Source organism: Macaca thibetana, chromosome 5 (assembly GCF_024542745.1).
Source record: "Macaca thibetana thibetana isolate TM-01 chromosome 5, ASM2454274v1, whole genome shotgun sequence".
NCBI lineage: Eukaryota > Metazoa > Chordata > Mammalia > Primates > Cercopithecidae > Macaca > Macaca thibetana.
In genome coordinates, this window is record NC_065582.1 from 5,855,405 (window position 1) to 5,878,659 (window position 23,255).

At 43.1% G+C, this 23,255-nt stretch overlaps 1 protein-coding gene across 1 annotated transcript in view; it reads left to right on the forward strand.

Annotated features, from left to right (window-relative positions):
* ENPP6 (ectonucleotide pyrophosphatase/phosphodiesterase 6) overlaps positions 1 to 23,255 on the forward strand; it is a 120,447-nt gene that overhangs the window by 63,732 nt on the left and 33,460 nt on the right. The window contains exon 3 of the mRNA XM_050791680.1: positions 17,614 to 17,725. Coding sequence (XP_050647637.1) covers positions 17,614 to 17,725 — 112 coding nt within the window. The remainder of the gene's footprint in view (positions 1 to 17,613; positions 17,726 to 23,255) is intronic.

Here is a 23,255-nt window from a genome sequence, read left to right on the forward strand (position 1 = left end):
GCAGCATCCCTTATGTTGATTAGAAAGTCTTAAAGAGAAATCCAGGGACGAGCATCCATCCTTCAAAAATCATGGCAAATCCATTTCTTCACAAAACATCTTTAAAGGGTGTGACTCAAGGCCTTGGGATGAACTCTCTGGAGACAGCCATGAGCAAAAGCAGATACAGACCCTCCTCACCTGCACTCCCTCCTGAGAACTTACCATCCAGTGAAGGAGGTAGACAATCTAATACTTATCCAAATAAATGTATAAGTACAGTTATCAAAAGTACAATCATGAAAAGCAAGCATGATGACATCATCTAATAAGGAGTCTAGCTCCATCTGAGAGGGTTAACAAAGGTGTCCTTAGAAAGTGACAATGAGGGCATGGGTAAGGTGGGAAGGAGACCCCAAACCCAAGGAGCAGCAGGTGCTAAGATCCTGGATAGGGTGGGAAGCATGAAAGTTTCAAGACACTGAAAGAAGGGAGGAGAGGTGTGGTGTGGATAAGGGGGAGAGAGGCTGAGGCCAGGCCAGGCTCTAACAACCAAGCTGAACACTTTTTTTTTTCTTTGAAACAGGGTCTTTCTCTGTTGCCCAGGTTAGAGTGCAGTGGTGCAATCGTAGCTCACTGCAGCCTCGACCTCCTGGGCTCAAAGAGTACTCACACCTCAGCTTCCTAAGTAGGTGGGTTGATAGGTGCACCCCTCCGCACCCCGCTAAGTTTTTTACGTTTTGTAGAGATGTGCATGGAGTTGGGGGTGGCAAGGGTCCACTATGTTGCCCAGGCTGGTCTCGAATCCTGGACTCAAGCAATCCTCTTACCTCAACCTCCCAAAGAGCTGGGATTACAGGCATGAGCATCTGGCCCACGCTGAAGCATTTATTCTGATCCCGAAATGAATAAGAAGTCACTGGAAGGTTTTAAGGAAGAATGTGACGGCATCATACTTGCATTTTGAAAGCACTACTCTGGCTGCAACCTGAATGGAATGGCGGCATCCAGGGTGGGTGAATGAGGGCGACGGACGCATCAGGAAGTCATTGTGGAAACCTGGGGAGCAGGTGAGCATGGCTCAGACTGGGTAACAGAAGTGGTGAGAAATGGCTGGGTGGGAGGCACCCTTAGAAATTGGAACTGCCAGGACCTGCTGATGGATTGGATTTGGGAGTGAGGGATTGGACGATGACAGGAATGGCCCTGGGCTTCTTGCTCACAGAACTGCATAGATGGTGGTTCTTCACTGAATCAGGCGTGGCTGAAAGAGGAGCAGTCTGGAGGCAGAGGGACATCAACTCGGAGTTGGCTCTGGGACGTCGAGCTGCCAGGTCTGAAGCTCAGAGAAGAGAGCTGGAGATACAAAGACGTGACTCAGTGGCGCATCAGAGGTCAGCGCAGCTGTGGGAATGGAGAAGTTTACCCGGGGAGAGTGCAGAACTGGAAAGAAAAAGGATCCTGGACACAGCCTTGAGGAAATCTAATTTTTAGTAACCAGATGGAGGAGGGTGAGCCTGCAAAGGACACCAAGGAAGAAAGTCTTTTGAAGCAGGAGAAGTCCCAGCAGAGCTGTGAAAATCAAGGGAAGGTAGCATCACTCTGCGTAGCCATCCGATGAGGGGCCCGTCCCATCTGAGAGGCAGGGAAAGGCTTCCCTGAGACAGTGACACTACTTGACAACTGTTGACACACACTCATTACAGAGGCCAAAAGGATGCAAGACGGAGTGGGCATCGTGAGCATTTAATGTTGCTGAGCATCACGGGGACTGCAAAGGAGCATCTGCATTTATTAACAGCACAACCCTGGCCAGCTCTGGACTTTGCGGCTGTTTCATTTCTTTAACATTATGATTTCTGACCTTGTGTAACAAGGATGCATTGTTTTTATAGCAAGAAAAACAATTCAGGTTGTTTCAACTAATTTCTTTTTTTTTTTTTTTTTGAAACGGAGTCTCTCTCTGTCACCAGGCTGGAGTGCAGTGGCACAATCTCAGCTCACTGCAACCTCCGCCTCCCAGGTTCAAGCAATTCTCTGCCTCAGCCTCCCGAGTAGCTAGGATTACAAGCACCCGCCACCATGCCCAGCTAATTTTTCTATTTTTAGTAAAGACAGGGCTTCACCATCTTGGCCAGGCTGGTCTTCAACTCCTGACCTCATGATCCACTTGTCTCGGCCTCTCAAAGTGCTGGGATTACAGGCGTGAGCCACTGCGCCCAGCCGTTTCAACTAATTTCTAAACATCATTAGTCAACCCTTGAAAATTGGCTGAAAATTAACTGGGATATACACAAAAAAGAGAGGACAGGTGAGTAACAGCAGACAAACTAAACCAAAAAAAAAAAAAAAAAAAAGCTTAAAATCAGAGAGCCATGAATATTCCTTTTAAACCAAATTATTGTGTTGACCAAATTGATGTGCTAACCAAATTATTTCCAGCCAGATTGCTTTGTTCCAAATTCGTTTCAACACAATTGCATAATACTCCATTCATTCTTGGGCAGTCACCGGCCCCTGTGGGTTTACAGTAAGGAATTCCCTGACATGCATCGCATATCTACCGGAGGTTTTCAAACTGCATTCACTTGCCCTCAGCTTCCCAGTCAAGTTTCAGGGGCTCAGGGGCTGGAGAGGCAGGAGATATCTGGGATTCCTTTGGGAAAAGGTTTCTCTGAAAAAGAAATTTGGAAATCAATTGCCTATGCTGTTCACTGATGTGTTCATTCCATGGTGGTTTTCTTGTGTGGCCTGTGTACCTGACACATGGGACACGGACGAAATGTGCCACAGCCCTGCCACCAAGAAGCTCAGAGCCTAATCACGCAGCCAGGTGTGTCAAAAATAATTGCATCACAGCACAACACGTGCAGCGGGCAAAGGAGACCAACCACAGGCTTCATCTCGTCTGCCTGGAGCTGTGTTGTGACGACTTCTTAAAATCAATTGAGTGCTGCCTCAGGAATGGAAAACAGTATGTGTCATTTGATGCTTTCATGTTGAAGGAAAAAAGAAAGAAGAAAAAGGGGAGAGGATAGAAAGGAAAGGAAGGAAGAAAGAAAAGGAGGCAGGGAGGTGAAAGGGGAGAAACAGCAAGGCAAAGGAAGGAGGAAGGGTGGAAGACAGAAGATAAGGCAGAAGGGACTCGGGAAGGACAGGCGTTCCTTAGGCTGAGCGAGTCGCTCCACGTGCAACCCTGCACTCAGGCGCCTGCAGATTAGAACAAGTGAACTGTGTTTCGGGGGCTCTCCTTGAGGCAGTGGCTAGGCCAGCGCATGAATGCGGGAAGGCCCTTCTCAGGCTGCTCACCTCTTCCTCCTCCTGGCGCTCCACCTGGTCTGCCCTGCTCGGCCCAATCCTTCCCAGGGCCTGCCCTTCCTTCCTCAGTGCCCTCTGTCCTCCGCTGAATTTCAACCAGGGCCAGGACCATGGGCTCTCAGGCCACACACTGTTTCATCCTGACACTCCTCGGTGCCTTACATAAAGGAACCATGAATGCAGGATTGTACCCCAGGGTGGGACCCAGTGAGGAAGACCTTGTTCTCAAGGTCAAGTGCCAGCTACGGCTCCTGGGGCCTCTCTGTGTCCTGCCTGCTCGGAGCTTGTTTAGGGTGAAGAAGCTTCCTTCCCATGGAGCGTGCCGTCTGACCTGGAGCAGGCGCTGGGAGTGGGGCTCAGGAGCTGGGTGAGGCGGTCCTGCCACCTCCTTTTGCCTCCTACCTTAGTTAGGCCATTGGACTTGACCTCGGGCTCCCTGGACAGCCTTGGCTGCTCCAGACACCTGCAGAAAGAGGGGGCTCTCCAGAGAATCCCAGGGGAAAGGCTGCCCCCAATCCCCTCCACAGGACTGGGGAAGTAGAGGCTGAGGGAACATGCAGGGGGAAGTGGGTGGCAGGGCTGCCGTTTGGGGCTGTCTGACCCTAGTCCCACGAGAGGTCCTTGTACCAGGACCTGGTTTCTGGCCAGGTCTGGAGAGGGGCTGGCACTGCTGGGGCTCCCACTGGCCTTCCCAGCTGTGCCAACCCAACTCCCCAGAGCACAGTCCCGGGTGGCAGACTGGTGGGGAAGGAGTCCTGGCAAATTAAAGAAGGGGGCTCCAGGTTGGTACCCCCATATTAAATTGGCCCTCAGAGGAGAATGCCAGAGTCTGGGGTGTTTGGTGAGTGGGGCAGACTGCACTCTTTCTGTATCGTCTGCCTTCCTCCTAGGCCTAGGCCCCATTCTGTGTCAGCACCAAACACCTCCTACAGCAGAAATGTGGGTTGCGGGACCAGGGGGCCCTGCCAGCCTCTGCTGCACCTTTCCTAGCTGAGTCTGTGGGCTCCCAGCTGCCTGATCCAGAGTCTGTTGGAGGGACTTCGCTGTGGTGGAACAGAGAGGTGGCACTTTTGCCTCACCTGAGCCCTTTGTGTGCAGAGAGCTGCGCCCCCACCTGCCTGTCCCTCCTGTTCAGCTGTAGTATTTCCAGCACTTCACTGGGGCACTTGGGGAACTTCGGGGCAGAAGATTTTCTTTTAAAAAGCCAGAACATGGATTCCAGATCCGTGCAGTCACTCATTCACTGCGAGGCGTGCAAAAGTCCCTTAGCCTGTCTCTGCTGTTCCCTCCCTGTCTCCGCAGATCCTGCACTAGGCTGCAGAGGCGCAGAGGGCAGCAGGAGCCCTGTTCCAGATTGCCCAGAGAATTCTGGGATAGGCCATGAGGGCCAACGCATGACAGGAAGCGGGGCTCCTAGGAAAGGGACGCATAGCGGGAGAGGCCACCAGGTCCATGCAGAAGGGGAGGAGGACAGAGCCTCACCGTGTCACGTCTCAGGGCTCACCCACAGGACTGAGGCAGAGGCAGAGTTCATCGAAAAGGCCACAGGACTGGCTAGGCCATGAGAGCCGGCGCCGGGCTGCTGCCCAAAAACCGCAGAGAAGAGGCTTTGCAGGGCCCACAGGCACTGCTCCCTCCTCGCCTCGGCTCTTCCTGTGAGCGGCTCAGAACCACCTGAGAAGCCTGGGAGACCATGAGACTCTAGTAGACATGGGGAATAAGGTCATTTGTAAGACGTGGGAATCACAGACTCAAATTGGAGGGGTGAGGGAGGAATTCCTAGACAGGGGCAAGAGGTTCAGCAACCCTGATGAGCTCTGCATTAAAGCACCTCTTGGCATCCTGCATCCCAGGTAGGTCCAGGCTGCTGTGATCCAAGTGCGAGGAAACCAGCTCCTCGGAGAAGGAGGCTTTGGTCAGGAAAACCGTGTGGTGCAGAAAGTCAAGAGGGCTTCCTTTGTGGGAGGCATGGAGTCACTGTAATCCTTTCAAGATTGAGAAGGTCATGAGGCACATGCCTCAGACACAAAGACCCTGTGGATCACGTATGTCAAGTGTGTCAAGTAGCCTGCAGGGGCCGTAATTCCAGTCATGGTCATTCATTCCTCTCACCTGGTCCCACTCGGAAGAAGTGCAGTCCCTGACCGTGAGCCAGGGATTTTTCCTGATCTAAAGCTAACCAGCAGATAGAGAGATGAAAGCGTGGCCTTTGACCTCATTATGCCTGGCTGTAGTTTCACCACCTGCCTCCCTGAAGCTGAGACTCAGCCTGGGTACGGCACACATTCCCTCTCATCTTGGTTTCCTATTAGTCACTTTCTGTGCCCAGTGGGTCATTTTCAGTTGAGTTTTCAGAGTCAGCGCTAATGGATGAGTTGGTTCTCATCTAATTTGTCTTCCCCAGCTTGCTCTCACCCCTGCACACAAGGCCAGTCTGCAGGGTCACCCTGCGCTCAGGCTAGCCCACCCCCTTCCGCCCCGCATCAGAAGGGAGTCACTGCCAAAGGTCCCCCAGCCCCGTGGGCAAGGCCGACCCCAGGAAAAGGCTGACCTCTGAGATCAAAGGCCGTGCTTTCCCCCAAGGACTTGTTCCCACAAGCTTCTGTGCCTCAGATGTATTTTCCTGGAAAAGGTTACGTGCTTTTAAGAGAGTTAATTGGCTTAGCTGTTTTAATAAGCTCTCTTGAGACATGTATTCAACAGTTGCACACCTGTCTCACATCACATAAAATGCAGCGCACAGGGGTTATTGTTACGAGATGTGTCAAAGTTGGCAGGCAGCAGGAGCTACACTTGGAAGGGGAAACCTAGGCTCTAGGAAGTTTGGAGAAATGTAATTTTTATGGGCTCAACTCGGTGGTCCTTGGAGAGAGTTGCCAGAAGCGAGTCTCCTTCAGGACGGCAGTGTGCACGGTGGAAAGTATCAGAGCTAGACCCGATGGCTGGCAGACCGGGAGACCTTGGGACGTTCACTTCTCCTATAGGAGGCTTTTGCTTTCTCAGCTGTAGATGAAGGGGTTTGAGGTACGATGGCAGGTACAGCTGTGAAAGCTGTTAATTGCACAGGATGCCACATCTATGGGGGGCATCGTCCATATTGTAGACGTTACAGATTTGCATATTTGTGTTGACAATGTTTGGTCCAAGCCAGTAAAGTGTTATGAAAAAAAAAAAATGAAAATAATTTTCTAATGGGTGGAAGTTATATGTTTTGAAGAAGAAATGCCTTATTATTATTATTATTTTGAACGAAAGCCCACGGGCTTAGCGATGGCTGTCATTGGTTGTCCTTTAAGTTCTCACTAATGCTTTTTTTCCAATCAGGATGTACTTATTAGGTTGTAGGAGAAGACTGCCCGAGGTGGGAATACCCAGCAAGAAGGCAGACTCTAGACAGAGATAACAGTAGGTCCTAAAAAATGAGCCCTAATTAAGGGCATTTCCCTGTAATGCTCCCTGGGAATGATGAGGAAACAAGACAGAGTAAAGCTAAAACATGCCCTCAAAGTTGTCATGAAATCAAAATCTTGCCCCAAGTCCCTGATTAATGTTTGAAATTGCACAAGGCAGCCCATCGCCCTTGTTGCCGCCTTCTCCACAGATCCCTGAGGCAGAGATTCAGAAAGCCCTGCTTTCTTCAGTTGTGTTGGGATGACTTGCAAGCTCTCAGCTGACCAGATTCCATGCTCCCTGTGGAGCCATGAAAATGGCCTGGAGGCAGCAGCCTGCGAGGTTGAGCAATGCTCGCCCACTTCACAGATTGAGCCTGTGGGAGATACAGGAGAGGGGCCCGCAGACTCCTGATTAGACAGCTACCTCCTGGGATTCACACAACACTCCCCCTCCAGTCTGATTTCCATCAGATAAAGACTAGAGAAAACAAAACAGAGCTCCCACGCAAATTCACCTCGGAATAATTAACTTTGCTCCCTCTAAAACTTTGCCGAATCTGAAACTGCTCTCTCTTCCACGCTCCGTTTTGCTGCCATTGTCATTTATTGCTGGCCGTTGCCTTTGCCAGTCATTTATTCACTCTGGGTTTTAACATTAGAGGTAAGGGCAGATGTTTTCCCCTTGGGGATTTCACCACGGAGAGACCATTCTACAGAGACACAGCAGAAGGATTGCACCTGTCCAGTCTCCATCCACTTGGGTGGTAGTCCCATCCCTTCTCAGAGACACATGACTTCCACTCAAATGAACGGTGTCTGCAGCACTTGCATTCAAAGCACCTCTGATGGGTGGTGCTTCTCACCCCATTATCTGAGTCTGTAATCATCCCAGTAGATCGTAATTAGGATGTCCTATGTGCCCTGGCTTCGAAGTTTCTTCCTCTCTCTGCTCTGCACATAGAGCTTTAGTTGGGGGATAACCTTGAAGAGAATAACTTACGCCACTGTCAGACAGATTTCACCTCTTACCTCCAACTGTCAACATCACTTCTGGCCCAGCTGCTTCCAGGACATTACAGTTCCCATAGAGTGGAGCTACTGCTGCCTCGTTTCTTAGTTCAGGAGGCTTCAGACTTAATTCCTAGGGATTTCCAAGAGCAAAATTAGTTTTAAAGAAACCAATTCTAAGACTCTCAAAGTCCATGTGTATTGCTAAAGTCATCCTGACTAAAACATGTTCTTTACTGTTTTATGTAAGAAAAAGATACCTCTCACCCATCAAGAATATTACTAAGGTGCATTGCCACAGTATGTAAATGCCTTTAGCACCAGACAGATGGTTCAAAATATTGATGCGAATGTTGGAAAGTGAGTGAATCTAGTAACAAAATAACAAACCTTAAAAGAGAAGATATTTCCAGTGCTTGCTTTTACATTATTTAAGAAAAACTTAATTGAGCTGTCAGCTGAAATATTGTTTTCAAATGTATGATGATAGATCACTGTGCAATTTTGGCATTCAAAGAAACAGTTCAAAGAATTAAATGACATTCGTACAAAAAACTCCTTCTATTTCTATATATTTATTTATGTGAACAACTTTCTCAGCACTTACATTTAATGACTAGAAATAGCATTGATTCTGAGCTTGTCTCATTCTAGAAATCAGTCATATTTATCCATGAATATACAAATTAGTTTTTTAAAGCACACCTATTTCTTTCATTAAGACATACATTTCTAATAAAATGTAAAGATAATTTCTAAAATTATAACCTTTTATGTTTAAAAATTATTTGTTGAAATGTGGGGTTCTAGTTGGTACAATGCCCAGCTAAGTTGTTTTGAAACAACGCATCTCTCCAGGAACAACTAGAAGAGCTGCTGGCCTGCATGCATGTGTGCATGCATTTATATGTGTGATGGACCAGAGCTAAGCCAAGATGTGGAGAAAGAGCTGCGTCCGGCGGCAATGGTACCCTGTCTCTCCTTCAGCCAATGCTGATCACAAAAGCAGCAGCTGAGAGGTCAAGAGACATGGCAGCACTACTGGATAGGGGAAAGGACAAAAATTGGAGTTCAGGGCCCACCAAGGAAAAGAAATCTAGTAAAAATCCCAGACTTTCAGTTGGAACAATAAAAAGCAACACCCTAGCACTAAGAATAAGCTAGAAATAGACAAGGGGGAAGCTGTCATAAAGACACAACTAAGCTTCAAATCATCTTAATCCTTGACTGAATCCACTCTGGATTAAGGTAGTCTGCTGATAGCCTAAATCCTCACCATGAGCAAAACTGTGTGCTTACTAGAAGATAACTATATATCCTGTTAAGCAGTATTTACAGTTTTATGTATACAATATGTAGTATTCAATTTAAAGAAAAAAAAAACAAAAACGGAATATAAGAAAACAAGGCCTGACTGAAAAACCAAGAGAGAGAAACAAAGCAGAATAAACCCAAAGCCACTATAGGCCGGGCACAGTGGCTCACACCTGTAATCCCAGCACTCTGGGAGGCTGAGTCAGGTGGATTGCTTGAGGTAAGGTGTTTGAGACCAGCCTGGCCAACATGGCAAAGCTCCATCTCTATTAAAAATACAAAAATTAACCAAGTGTGGTGGTGGGTGCCTGTAGTCCCAGCTACTCAGGAGGCTGATGCAGGAGAATCACTTGAACCTGGGAGGCAGAGGTTGCAGTGAGCTGAGATGAGATTGTGCCCCTGCACTCCAGCCTGGGTGACAGAACGAGACTCCATCTCAAAAATAAAAGAACTATGATAAAAGACGAAATCACAAAATGGAGACCTGCAGTAGTAAGTTAAAATCTTTTTTACAAAGGGAACTCTAGAAATAAAGAGAGAGCTATCCAGCTTCAATGTGAAGATGCAAAAGGATGAACAAGGCAGAAAAGCATGTAAGAGACATGCGGTATGTAGTGAAGGGGTCACAGCAGGAGAGGGAAAATGGGGCAGAAGTAATATTTGAGTAATAATAATTGAGAATTTCCCCAAACTGACAAGAAATACCAAACCATACATTCACGAAGTGCTGTGAAACACAGGAAAGAGCATCATGGATTTCAGAACTGGTGAAAACCAGAGACAATGAGAAAATCTTAAAAGAAGCCAGAGAAAATTGTTCAGTGGGGCAATAATAAGACTGACAGCTGACTCTCCAACAAAATATTGGAATTCAAGGAGACAATGGAATGAGATGCTCCGAATGATACGAGAAAACAATGATCAACCTAAAATTCTATATCAAGTGAAAATATCCTTCAAAAATGATAGCACAGTAAACTGAGATAGCAACCATAGTAAACATAGAGATAGCAAACTGAGAGAACTTATTGCCAGCAGGCCTAGAGTAAAGGAAATACTAACTTCTTTAGACAGAAGGAAAATGATCACAGATGGAAGCACAGAGATGGAGGAGGAAATGAAGAGTAATAGAAAGGGTGAGTGTGTAGGTAAACTTAAATAAATAATAATACTAAAAGTCCCTTTTTTGGATTAAAATCCAAAATTTAATTCTCATGTAGAGAATTAAAATACATGACAATAGAAGCACAGAAGATGGGAGAAATGTAAATTTCAGAGTTAAAGTGTCTGAATGTTCTTGCATTTTCTGGGAAGTTGTGGAATGAAAATTTATATTTTAATATTTTAGTAATTTTAATTTTTAAAAAAATTTATTTTAAAAAAATTAATAAAAATTTTAATAAATATAAAATTTAATAGACTTTAATAGACTAATATTTCCATTTTTATCATCTCTGGGGCCCTTTGCAAGGAAGAGGTTAATCAAAATGTATAAATAGCAAACTAATAGAGGAAGGAAAATGGCACAATAATAATAATGTATACTTTATTCAAAAGAAATTAAAGAAGGAGAGAAAAACTATCAAATGTGTGATGGATACAAAATGTAGTTAACTGGCTGATTTAAACACAAAAATATCAGAAAATACATTAAATGTAAATTTTTATTTTTTTCACTAATATTTTGTTAAATATTTTAATGAATCAGAATATATGTAGTGTTCCATTTACAAAAAATTCAAAACAGCTGAAGCTAATGTACAGTGTTAGAACAGTATTCACCCTTGGGTGAACAGTGATGAGAAGGGAGCATGAAAAGGCACCCATAAGTGATGACTGTGTTCTGTTTCCTGACATGGATACTCAGTATACAGCTGCCTTCACCTTTTAAGGATTCACTGAACAGTATCCTTATGAATTATTCACTTTTTTGCATCTATGTTAAACTTTGATAGAAATTTACTTTAAAAACGACTATCATTGGAATGGATAAAACCAAAAACTAATATAGGCTGCTGATGAAGACATACATTAAATATTAAGTATGCAGAAAGTTGAAAGTAATCGCATTTTTAAAAGACACACTGCACAAAACACTAAGAGAGCTGGTGCAGCTATAATAACACTAGGCAATGTAGACTCTAAGCCGAGAATGTTTTTAAGTTAACGACTATTCATGTTGATATAAATTTTTATCTTCTAAGAAGATGTAACAGTGTAAATAGTAATGTTCCTAATTACACACTCTCAACATAAATAAGTCAAAAATTGGAAGCACTAAAAGGAGAAACAGGTAAATTCACAACAATAGTGGACTTAAATACATCTTTCTCAATAACTGATAGAATAAGAGAGCAAGAAGTTAGAAAGATACAGAAAATTTACATAATTAACATTCTTACCTAATTGAATTTACTAGAACTCTGCACCTAGCTGCTGCATAAACGTTATTTTCAAGTACACACGAAACATTTATCAAAAATGGCCATATGTTAGCCACAAAATCTTTCTCAACAAATTGAAAAGGTCTGAAATCATGAGAATGTGTCCTATGACTGTCATGTAATTAAACAGTAATCAATAATAAAAATAAAACTTTAAATCTCATACATTTGGAAAATAACCAGACTTCTAAATAACTTTTGATTCAAAAGTTATTTTGATTCAAGTAATTGTGAAAACTTAGAAAAATCTTGAACTGAGGGATAGTAAAAATGCTACTTATGATGTAGTGGCTTAAGAATAATGCAGTTAAAGTCATCCTTATAAGGAAATTAACAGGCATACAAGATGCATTAGCTGAGAAGGCAAAAAGTAGTGATTTGTCTCCAACTCAAGGCAACTTAAATTATCCCCAAATATAAAGAAGAAAATCATGAACAGCAGAAATGAATAAAATAGAAAATAAACATACAACAAAGAAAATTGACAAAGCCCCATTTGTTTTTGGGGAAAAAAACCTATTAAAATGGATGCAAACTTGACAAGGCTTATAAAGAAATAAAGAGAGAAGACACAAATAGCCAATAATGAAATGAAAAAAGGGACATCAACAGAGAACCTGTAAACCTTAAAAAGCCAGTAATAGAGTATGAAAATGTTACACCAATGTATCTGAAAGCACAGATAAAACAGACAGATTTCTAGGGAAAACATCACCAAATCACAAAAAAAGAAATAGAAAATTGGAATACTTCTATATCTGTTTTTAAATTAAATCTTTAAAAACCATTCCTAAAATAATAATCTAGTATTAGACACCTCCACTAGTGAAGTTTTCAAACATTTAAGGAAAAAATAATAGCAATCTTACAGAAATTCTTTCAGAGAATGCATAAAGATAAATCGAGTCAGGCATGGTGGCACACACTTGTAATCTCAGCTACTTGGGAGGCTGAGGCAAGAAGATCCCCAGAGTTCAGGAATTCAAGACTGGCCTGGCCAACACAGTGAGATACCAGCTCTTAAAAAAAAAAAAAAAAAAAAAAAAAAGATAAATCACTACCATAATGAGGTTAGCATAATCTTGATACAAAAATGTGACAAACATTAAAAGAAAGTAAAATTACAAGACAACCTTTTTCATGAACATAGATAGAAAAATTAGAAACAAAGTATTTGCATCCTGAATCTATCAATATGTAAATAGAATAATATATGCCAAACAATTGGATTTATAAAAGGAAAACCTACGTTTAACATTTAAAAATCACTACAGCCTGGGTGACAGAGTGAGACTCCATCTGAAAGAAAAAAAAAATCAATCAATATCATTTACAACAGTATTAGAATGAAAGAGAAAATTATTTAATCATTTCAGTAGATCATGAAAAGCAATTGATACAATCCTAAACTAAGATTTATTAAAATAAAGTTGGGTAATTAGTACACTGCACCCTTAGCGTGATAAAGGATATCTACCAAAAAACAAACAGTGACAGCAAACATCATAGTTTATGGAGAAATGCATTCAGGACTACGTAAGGGTGCCTTCTAGCATGACTTCTATTCAGCTGTGTACTGGAGGTCCTTCGGGGGAGCAGGGGAAGATGACAGGGATAAAAGTAAAACAATTAAAAAGGCAACAAACTGTCACTATTCACAGATGACTGTTTTGGAAAAACCCCAAAGAATTCACTTTTAGAATTAATAAGAGATATTTTGATACAAATTCAACATTTAAAAATTATTGTATTGATATCAACTAAAAACTGAGAAAAAATTAAAAGGTCAGTACCATTTATAGTAAATTCAAATACATGAAAGATGGAAGAATAAATCTAACAAAAATGGCTCAAGAACTTAATATCAAAAAGCATTTAAAGAAATGTAAAAAGGCCTAAATAATTGGAAAAATATATTATATTTATAAATTGGTAATCTTAATATTTTATCAGTTTTCTCAGAATGGATCTACAGATTCACTGTAATCCCAATCAAATCCCAACTCTGTGTGTGTGTGTGTGTGCGTGTGTGTGTGTGTGAATTGAAAGACTGATTCTAAAATTTATATGAAATGCAGAGACTCAAGAATAGCTGAAACTATTTGGAGACAGATGAACAAAACAGGAAGATTTACTCCATTAATAGATACAGACCTATTTTAAACTACAAAAAGTAAGACAAATTGTATTTCCGCAAGAATAGTTAAATAGACTGAGGGTAAAGGTCAGAAATTCCTGAAATAAACCCACAAACATATGATCCAATATGTGACACTGCCACAAAGTGATAAAGGATAGTCTCCAAAAAATTATGATCGATCAATTGGAGATTATATATATATATATATGTATGTGTGTATATATGTGTATATATACATCTTCTGACTCCTATATATGTGTGTGTGTATATATATACATCTTCTGACTCCTATCTAATACCATAAATGAAAATTAATTCTCGGTAATTCCTGATGGATTGTAGATCTAAATGTAAAATGGAAAACATAAAGCTTCTATGTTTAGAAAAATTTGGAACTGAAGAAAGAAAACATAGGTGAATATCATCATGACTTTGGATAAGAAAAATATTTCTTAAGCAGGAAAAAATAGCACTAACAATATAGAAAAATGACTGATGAAGTAGTCATTAAAATTAGAAGCTTCTCTTTATTTTGATATGGAGTTTTGCTCTTGTTGCCCAGGCTGCAGTGCAATGGCACAATCTCAGCTCACTGCAACCTCCACTCCCTGGGTTCAAGGGATTCTCCTGCCTCAGCCTCACAAGTAGCTGGGAATACAGGCACACATTACTACACCTGGCTAATATTATGTTTTTAATAGAGGCAGGGTTTCACCTCATTGGCCAGCCCAGTCTCAAACTCATGACCTCGGGTCTTGCTTTTTTATTCAGTCTGACCCACCTCTACCTTTTAAATAACAAATTTAGTCCATTTATATTTGATGTAATTATTGATATTGTAGAGTTTAAAACTCTCATCTTCATACTGTTTTTTTACTTGTCTTAACTGTTTTTGTTCCTTTGTTTCTCCTTTCCTGTCTTTTTCTCACTGATTGAGTACTTTTAGAATTCTATCATATCTTCTTTATTAATCTTAGATTTTATTGTGCTTTTTCCTAATGGTTATTCCAGACATTTCAACACACATCTATAACTTATTTATGTCTACTTTAAAATAATGTTACTTCACAAATGACATGAGAGTTTTAAAATTTTATTATATAATGCCATTTGTCCACATATGCACTTTTTATATTCTTATTGTCATATGTTTTACTTTGACATATGCTGTAAAGTCCATAATATATTGTTACCAATTTTGCTTTAGTCAATAATCTTTTTTAAAAATGTATTTTATGTTTAAACTTTCTCGCTGATAATTGTGCCATCTATGGATCTGCTTCTGTTGATTATTTTTTCTCTTAATTATGGGGCACGTTTTACTGTTTTTAACATGTTTCATGATTTTTTATTGTATGTTGGACATTGTGCAAGAAAGAACAATAGAGATAATATGGTAAATAATATTTTCCCCAGAAAGACCCTATTTCTTCCTATTTCATTCCTCTAGGGTGGCATCCAAATCAATCTAATTTGTAGTTGAGCTGGCCTGGGCTTTCTTGAAGGTTTAGTTAGATTCATTTTTCCACCAGTGTCACAGGTGAGAAATGATAGGGATGATCACTTTAGCAAGTCTTGCCATTTGTCCAGTGCTTTACATAGAGAATTCATGCTGCCAACTTCCTGGGTCACTGAGGAATTCTTTTTCTTTCCAGCATTATCTACAGCTTTCTGCAAGTTGGAAGATCCCTTTCCACTCTGATGTATGTCCTTAGTCTTTGATGAACTGTTGCTTTCCACTCAGTGAAGAGTTTGTGTACTTTGGGGAAATTTATCTCGATTTTCCTATCCTACCTTTAGCCTAGGTAGCCACTGTAGGCTGCTGCCATGATGTTTGGTTAAATTAAAATTAATTATAGTTTTTGAAAATAAAGAATTCCATAGCACTGTAACAACAGCTCTACAGCTCTACATTGACACATACTGCCTCTACCTGTACTATAGAATTTTACATGTAATTAATCAATAAAAATAGTTTGTATTCTACTTTAACCTGAGGCAAGGGTAAATTTCTCAAGTGAACTGTATTACTATGCCAGTGTTAAGTCCAGATTCATTTTATTTATATAGAAGTATTAAGAGAACGTCTGTTTGATAACATTAACAGACATATATATTGTTGCTCATACCAAAAGCATTTATAGTTTTATATTACGTGCAAACACCAAAAAAGAATGCCATTTCTTTTATCTTCAAAACCATGATCATACCTGCATTACTTACAATTTACATACAGATGTGTCAGAGATGCTAGAAGCAGACACCTGGTCACATTGTACATGGCTGTTAAACTTTTAAAGGGTAGGTGATATCTTATTTGCCTTGGGGTTTCTGGCACTGAGCACAAGGTGGATACAGAAAAAATAGCTTGGAAAGAGCAATAACATTTCACAAATCACCTTCAACAATAAAACACTGGTATGTAAAGTGATATAGTCATTCAAGATTCCACTGACATTTCTTACTCTAATGAATATTTTCCTGGAAGTCATGAGCAGTATTTATTTCTGGGTCACCTAGCCTATTTTTTCCTCTCAAAAAACATGTTTTGGAAAAGGAAGCTTCGTGCCTTCTAGTTCTGTCCCAGTTATTGTAAGGGCCCTTGCTCACCCTGAACCCAACATATCAAGCAGAAAGCACTAGGGTCTCCCATGACACACCCAGGTCTTGCTATAGTATGCCAGATGAAGGGATGCTTTCTGGAGGCTGCCCTATCGTCTTTTAAATTGGCTGTAACCAGCTGGCAGGTGTTCCCAGGGGTGGGGTTGATGTGCTTCCTGACAGAGACTCCTTCCTCCTTTCCTCCTGCACTCCCTCTTTGTCCCACTTTTACTTACCTCACCTTGGAAATAATTTTCCCTGGGCTACAAGAAAGAGCAGCATCTGGTCTCCTGGCATCATTGTCTGGCATTTTATGGTACTTACAGTTCTCTACACATACAGTATTGCTCCGAAGTTCTCTGAAGGTTTGGTCAAGCTGCTGCCTTTGCCTGGAACGCCCTCCCAGCCCACCTGCATCCCATTGCCATGGCTACATCTACAAAACTGAGCCCAACATTGGGACCTGAGGAAGGCTTTCAGGAGGAAGTGATGCCTGAAGTCAGGGCCCTTCATCTGATTCCCACAACACCCAGGAATTATGCACCTCACTTCACATACTACGCTGCTTTCCTGTGTCCCCTCCCACTAGACTAAACTCTGGGATGCTCCCGGAAGGAGACCCTACCTGATCCATTTCTGTTTCCACTATGACTGAACATAGTGACTAGGTCACAGTAAGTGCCCAATAAATATTTACCCAACTAGCAGAAACCGAGATGGGCACATCCCTCTCCTGTTCTATGTTGTCCTAATATGGATGGGTGTCTCCTCTGCAGAGCAACTACTTCTACTTGTCCAGGAGTCTGGGGCAGAAAAGCTGAGTCTGTTCACGTCAGAACGAGTTTGATTCTTTCACTCTATTTTGGGCGAGGCAAGGATGTGGCTCAGACCTCTTGCTTGAACTCACTGATTTTTAGCTTGCCAATTTGGTAGAGTACCTCTAAGTCCAGTTAGCTTTTGTATAATGCCACAAGATAGTGAAATATTTATTTTATAATCTTCTGACTAATCAGATACTACCTAATACTTGATTCTAAAAGAGGCAAAGGTACACTAGAAGACTTTCATGAAAGACTTAGATTCATGAAAAATCTATTGAAGAAACTTTCAATTGAGGTATTTGTATATATTGATTAATTGTGTTTTGTTTCAAATTGGGAAAGACAGTTGTCTAATTTTTGCCAATCTCTGACATGGGGCACCAGTGTTGCATAGGAGTGACATTTGAGAACCTCTGCTCCAATTATGCAAAATTGCAGTTGAATACACCACCTATTAGCAATAAGTTATTTTAGTTCATAAAAATACACGTTTTTATTTTTTATTTTGACTAATGGTGTTTGCTTCCTGAAATAGGCTCATAACTTGACTTTGCTTATTGAAGAGAGTAACTATTTGCCATCTTTTTCCTTCTCAGGCTGTGAGGTTGAGATTCTGGGTGTCAGACCCACCTATTGCCTAGAATATAAAAATGTCCCAACGGATATCAATTTTGCCAATGCAGTCAGCGATGCTCTTGACTCCTTCAAGTAAGTGTCCCAAACACACCATTTTCTTCCTTGTTTCCAGGACTGATCATGGATCCTAAAGTGAATTAAGAGGGCTTGGTGGCGGAGAAATCATGTCTCAGGGAGTTGGTGAGCCTCTTGTGTGGTGACTGCTAGCTGCTAGTAGGGAGTAACTGCGAGCAAGTGATTTTGGGCAGGGGCAGTCTCTGGAAATGTTGAATTGAGAGCAGGAAAATCCCTAAGGTTTTGAACCTCCTTTTTGATGTTGTTAAACAATGGAGAAACAATATAAATGGCATCATTTCCCTAAGCACGATTCAGTGACCAATTGTGTCTCTGAAGGTACTAATAAGTATTTGGCAAAAAGGAAGGATATGTGGTCAAATAAGTGTGGGAAAATTGCCTACCCTACCCCTTTCTTGGAAATGTACAAAACTCATGGGTATATTAGAACACAGAATCTGTTTTTTCCCTCCCACATGGAACCATGACACACAATTGCAAAAATGTAGGAATTAGTAATGCTGTGTCTTGTAGAGCACACACAAGACTATTAAGGAAACTGATCCAGACAGTTCAGGACAAAGCCTCGTCAGTCTCAGAAATCTCTGGAAGCAGAAAGCAAGGTGGGAGCCCAAGTGGGAGTCAGCATTAAGTAGAGATCGGCTACCAAGAGGCTGTGGATGTTGGGGGCTCTTGAGTTTCCAGGAGCGGACTTGAGGTCACTGTGGCCACTGAATGGGTTTCCTGGGTGCCTCAGGCAGAAGACCTGCCATAATCAGAGCAAAAAGACTGGGGACAGGACCTTCATTCCCGCCAAGAAAAGGAGCCTGGTTCCGAACTGGGCATATCCGAGAACCAACTTACCCAGGGCACAGTGTACAGAGCACTAGCACGAGCCACATGAAATGGCCTGTCACCAAGACCGCCCCAGATCCAGAGCTGACCTATCATGGATTTTCTTCTTGCCACGCCCCTCCCACACCATGGCGAACAGCAGCCACCCCACAGAGCAGTGAAAGCAGAAAACGGCACCCTGCCTTCACTGCTTCTTAGAATGATTCCACTTCCATGAAACCTATCAAGAGGGTCCAGGGAGGTGGGGGCACATAAAGGTTCATGCTCTCATTGACGGGTCGGAGAGAAAACAGGTTTAAAATACATCGAAATGGAGAAGTACTTGCCCGTGAGTGCTGGAGAACCACACAAGGATGAGCTGGGTATTGCGCTGCAGTCTAGTTTTGTGCGAGTGAAGCAGAATAGCACAGCATGTGCAGCAGATGAGTGGGGCTGGCACTTGGACATTGCTCTATGTCTAACCAATGCTGTTTCCAACATATCCAGAACGCCAGCCGTCCCTACAGCCCATGGCTGTGCCAAATATGAAAATTTGGATTAGAGTTGCCATACAAATACCTCCAAATAACCCAACAGTCTGGCAATGTCATCGTTTTTGCATTCATTTTATCTTAACGGCCAATGGATTGTCACTTTGTACCACCCGGTGATTCACAGGGGGGTGAGCACAGATAGCACAGCCATGAGAATCCCAGGTTGGCACTGGCCTACTAGCTGGCCAGTCTAAGCAGACTTCCCTGTCCTGAGAGACACCAGCATGTGGCGGGGAATAAGTGCTGGGCTCTGTTTCCTCTAGAGAAGCTATGGAAATGCATCCTTACCTTGGAGAACATTTAGGAATGGCGAAGGTTTTGGTTGTGGTGGCAGTGGTGGCGATGGTGGGGTATGAGTGTGTGTCTACCATAGGTATTAGGTTCTACTAGGAAGAAAAGGCTACAAAGAACTGGAAGCCCAGGAAAGAGTCCCCAGCTAGACCTCCACTTAATGTGCCCTGGCATTACCATACTGCCCAGCTCCACATATTTATATTGTGTTCTATGTAGATGGTCTTGAGCTCCATGGGTTGGCATTCACATGGTTTGCAATAAGAATGATACCCCTGAAGCAGTGAAGGCCTGGTTTGGATGGAAACCAGGCCAGTGCACTTGTCTCATGGGGTCTTCATGTTCCCAAAGTTAACAGGGCCACCAGAAACAGCCCCTTTGGGTAGTAGGTGGAAAGATGGAGACCCACTGTCTCTAAAGCTAGGCAGCTCTTGACATGACAGAAAGAAAAGAATAATAATAGGCTGGATGATACTACCTGTGGAAGACAGTGAGATGACTTGGGTCTCCCCTGAAGACACAGGAAGCCCCTCCTTCAGTCAACCTGAGTGTTATTATTAGAACATGTCTCGTTATCTTCTTACAAAGAATAACAAAGGTCTGAAAGTTGTGGGTCAACATTTTTCTTTTAAAGAAATCTAACCTTTGTCCCCTTCAGGAATGAGGTGAGTGAGGAAGATGTCCAGTCTAGAACCATCTAGACCAGTCAAGAGCACTTTGCCCGCAGTAGCTTGTCCATGCAATCATGTGGCTCAAAGGAATCATTAAGTCTCTTGGTATGTGTGTCTAGCAAAGATGTAGGATTATTGATCTGTCCATCAGAGACCCCTAAAAGAGGAGCGTGTCTAGAATGCCGCAGCTCACCTCTTGACTTCTCTTCAGCTCTACTGCAAATTCCTAACTATAATTTGAGGAGCACTTGGAGTTTTCATACATGAGTGTCCAAACATGCACTCACATTTCTCCAAGTCACTACAAGACTCACAGAGCGTCTTTTTTTAATCCACTTTGCTATTAGCTTGAGAGACAGAGAGAATGGAACCCAGGATAGACGGGCTTTGACAGAAAGCTGGAGAGGCTATTAAGATCTTGAACATAGAGGTCTGCCCAGGGACATTTCAGCAGAGGATCCAGGTCAGCCTGTGGTAGGAAGGATAATCCCTCATCCAAGTTTGACCCAGGCCCTGCCTTCCAGTGTTCATAACGCATTACTGACCCCAGAAATAGGCTTGTGTAATGCTACCTTTGAACTTGGACAATTTCTAGAATAGGGAAAAGGAGGAGGGAAGGGAATTAGTGCTTTAACAGCAATCGGCTAGTATTGTGTCAATGGGCTTTATTTCCAGTAACCCACTTGGTTCTCATGTCTACGGTATCGTGGGCATTTCTCTCCCCGCCTTTCAAAAGAGGCCACTGGCTCTCTGAAGGTTAAATACTTCTCCTTGGACCTCACAAGCCAGCCAGTGGTGGAGCCAGAGCCCAGCTCTTTCTACAGCAGCTTAGGGCCTAGTCTCTGGAGGCCCGCTTTGGGGACGCAGTGACTGAGAACTGCTCTAGGGTCAACTCCTCAGTCCTTCACCCTGGTCTCTGCCAGCTCACACTTCTAAGACACCCTGAAATTGAGACAGTGACAGGGAGTCCAGATGCGCCCCTTTGCAAGTCTTCTCTTTGGGGCCATCCTAAAGCCTGGGGTTCTGCAGCCTGCTCAGGCGTCATGTGTCTACAGCCTGCAGCCCAGGCACTAGAGCCATGTGCCTCCCATCACACATGGCGCTCTGCAGGCAGCGCCCCACACACATGGCCCTTTACCCTGGCTGAAAAGGAAACAGGGTTTGTGATCTGCATGACTTACTCGCATCCTCCAGGAAGTCCTATTTGCAGGATATTCATGGTTCAGTGGGCAGGAAAAGGTGCATGGTGCTAAAGCTGAAATAAGCCTTGAATGGCTCATAGGGTGGGTGGAGGAAGGCAGGGGGCAGTCACAGTGGGCTGGGCAACTGCTTCCAGGCTTGTATAGCAGACTCACTGTGCAGCCTCACAAAAGTGTCAGTCAGGAAACAACTGGGCTGCAGGACCAGTGGGCACAGCCATAGACTGTGTATAGATATAATCCTTTGTCAAGCTCCAGGATATTGAAGACAGCTCAAAAGGATTGCCTTCAGGATCCCAGAGCCTCAGTGGTGCCTGTACTAATGAAGGATTGGATGACACAACTCTTTCCATGGGCCACCAGGAAGCCAGCTCCCCTGTCCTGGCCTGGTCCCTCCTCCCTGTGGAGTACAGGGAAGAAGGAGCAGGAATAAGGCTGGGGCTAGGAGACTGGCTCCTCCTCCCTGCTCAGCCACATACTCAGGAAAAGCGATCTAGGGCCACCTGGAGGGAAGAGAGAAATGGGAGGCATTTCTTTCCCCTCCCCTCCCTTTCACTATGTGCCAAGTGCTTTATACCCATCAGCTTGTTTAATACACCATGTTACCCTTTGAGTAGTGTATCAGTTCGTTCTCATGCTGCTAATAAAGACATAACTAAGACTGGGTAATTTATAAAGAAAAGAGATTTAATTGATTCGCAGTTCTACAGGGCTGAGGAGGCCTCAGGAAACTTACAATCATGGCAGAAGGGAAAGCAGACATGTCCTTCTTCACATGGCAGCAAGAAGGAGAAGTGCCAAGCAAAAGGGGGGAAAGCCCTTTATAAAACCATCAGATCTCATGAGAACTCATTCACGATCATGAGAATAGCAGCATGGGGGCAACCACCCCCATGCTCCAATCACCTCCCACTGGATCCCTCCCACTACACATGGGGACTATGGGAGCTACAATTCAAGATGAGATTTGGGTGGGGACACAGCCACACCACATCAAGTAGGTTTTTCAGATGGGGAAATGGAGGCTTGGAGATAATCTTGCCATTCATCTGAGGCCTCGAGGTTAGTTCGAAGAGAAGCCAGAGTTTGATCCCAGATTTGTCTGGTTCCAATGACCCTGTCAAAAGAGAATTTTCAAAATTAAGACTTGTTATGGGCTCAGTACATCTGGGTATGAGGAATATGCCAAGGTTCAATGTAGTTTCTTGCTGAGGGGAATCAGGAGCATGACAAAGCTGCTTATAAGGAGAAAATGAGACACACACACACATCAAGAAACAGAAGGATGGAGAATGATGAGGGATAATTGTTGTTTGATGCAGATATGCTTAATAATATGGAGGATAATCAAACCATAATGTTAGAGCTGCTTCCTCCATCAGACAAAAATAATTTTCATCTTATCAGTTTCCTACAAGTTAACAGCTAGGTTTCTAGAGTCTGAACTCCAATCAGTAGTTCAGTCTGGTGACTCAAGCAAGCTTATTAGACAGTGCTCACCATGGCACTGAAAAGACAGGAAATCATACTGTAGGCTTTATTTCTAAGTTTTGGATCATTTTTCTCAACAGTCACCCACTTTAGTAAGAAAAATGGAAAGAATATTAAGAACTTTTTACATGGCAAAGAAATCGGGACAGGTGATGGGAGACTCAGGTGTCCCTGAAACACCAGGGCTAGGAACCCCTTGCAGCTCTCAGGTAACAGTGCTGGGGCCACATGTCCTTCTGGAATGGTTCCTGGACCTTAGAGCTGTCAATGGGCAGTAGTAGATGGGCAGGCAAGGCTACTCGTCACTCCTCACCGAACCAATTCATTGCAAATGAGCTGACCTGGGATGGAAACAAGATCCGCGTGGAAAACAGCTGGCAGGCAAGCATCTGTCAGCTAAACTAGATAGGCAAGAGGTCTCAGCCCTTGAAGACATAGGGTCCTAATGAGTCAATGAAATGTCAACGTGTAATCCTTTCACAAAAGACAAGTAATCCCTGAATCACGA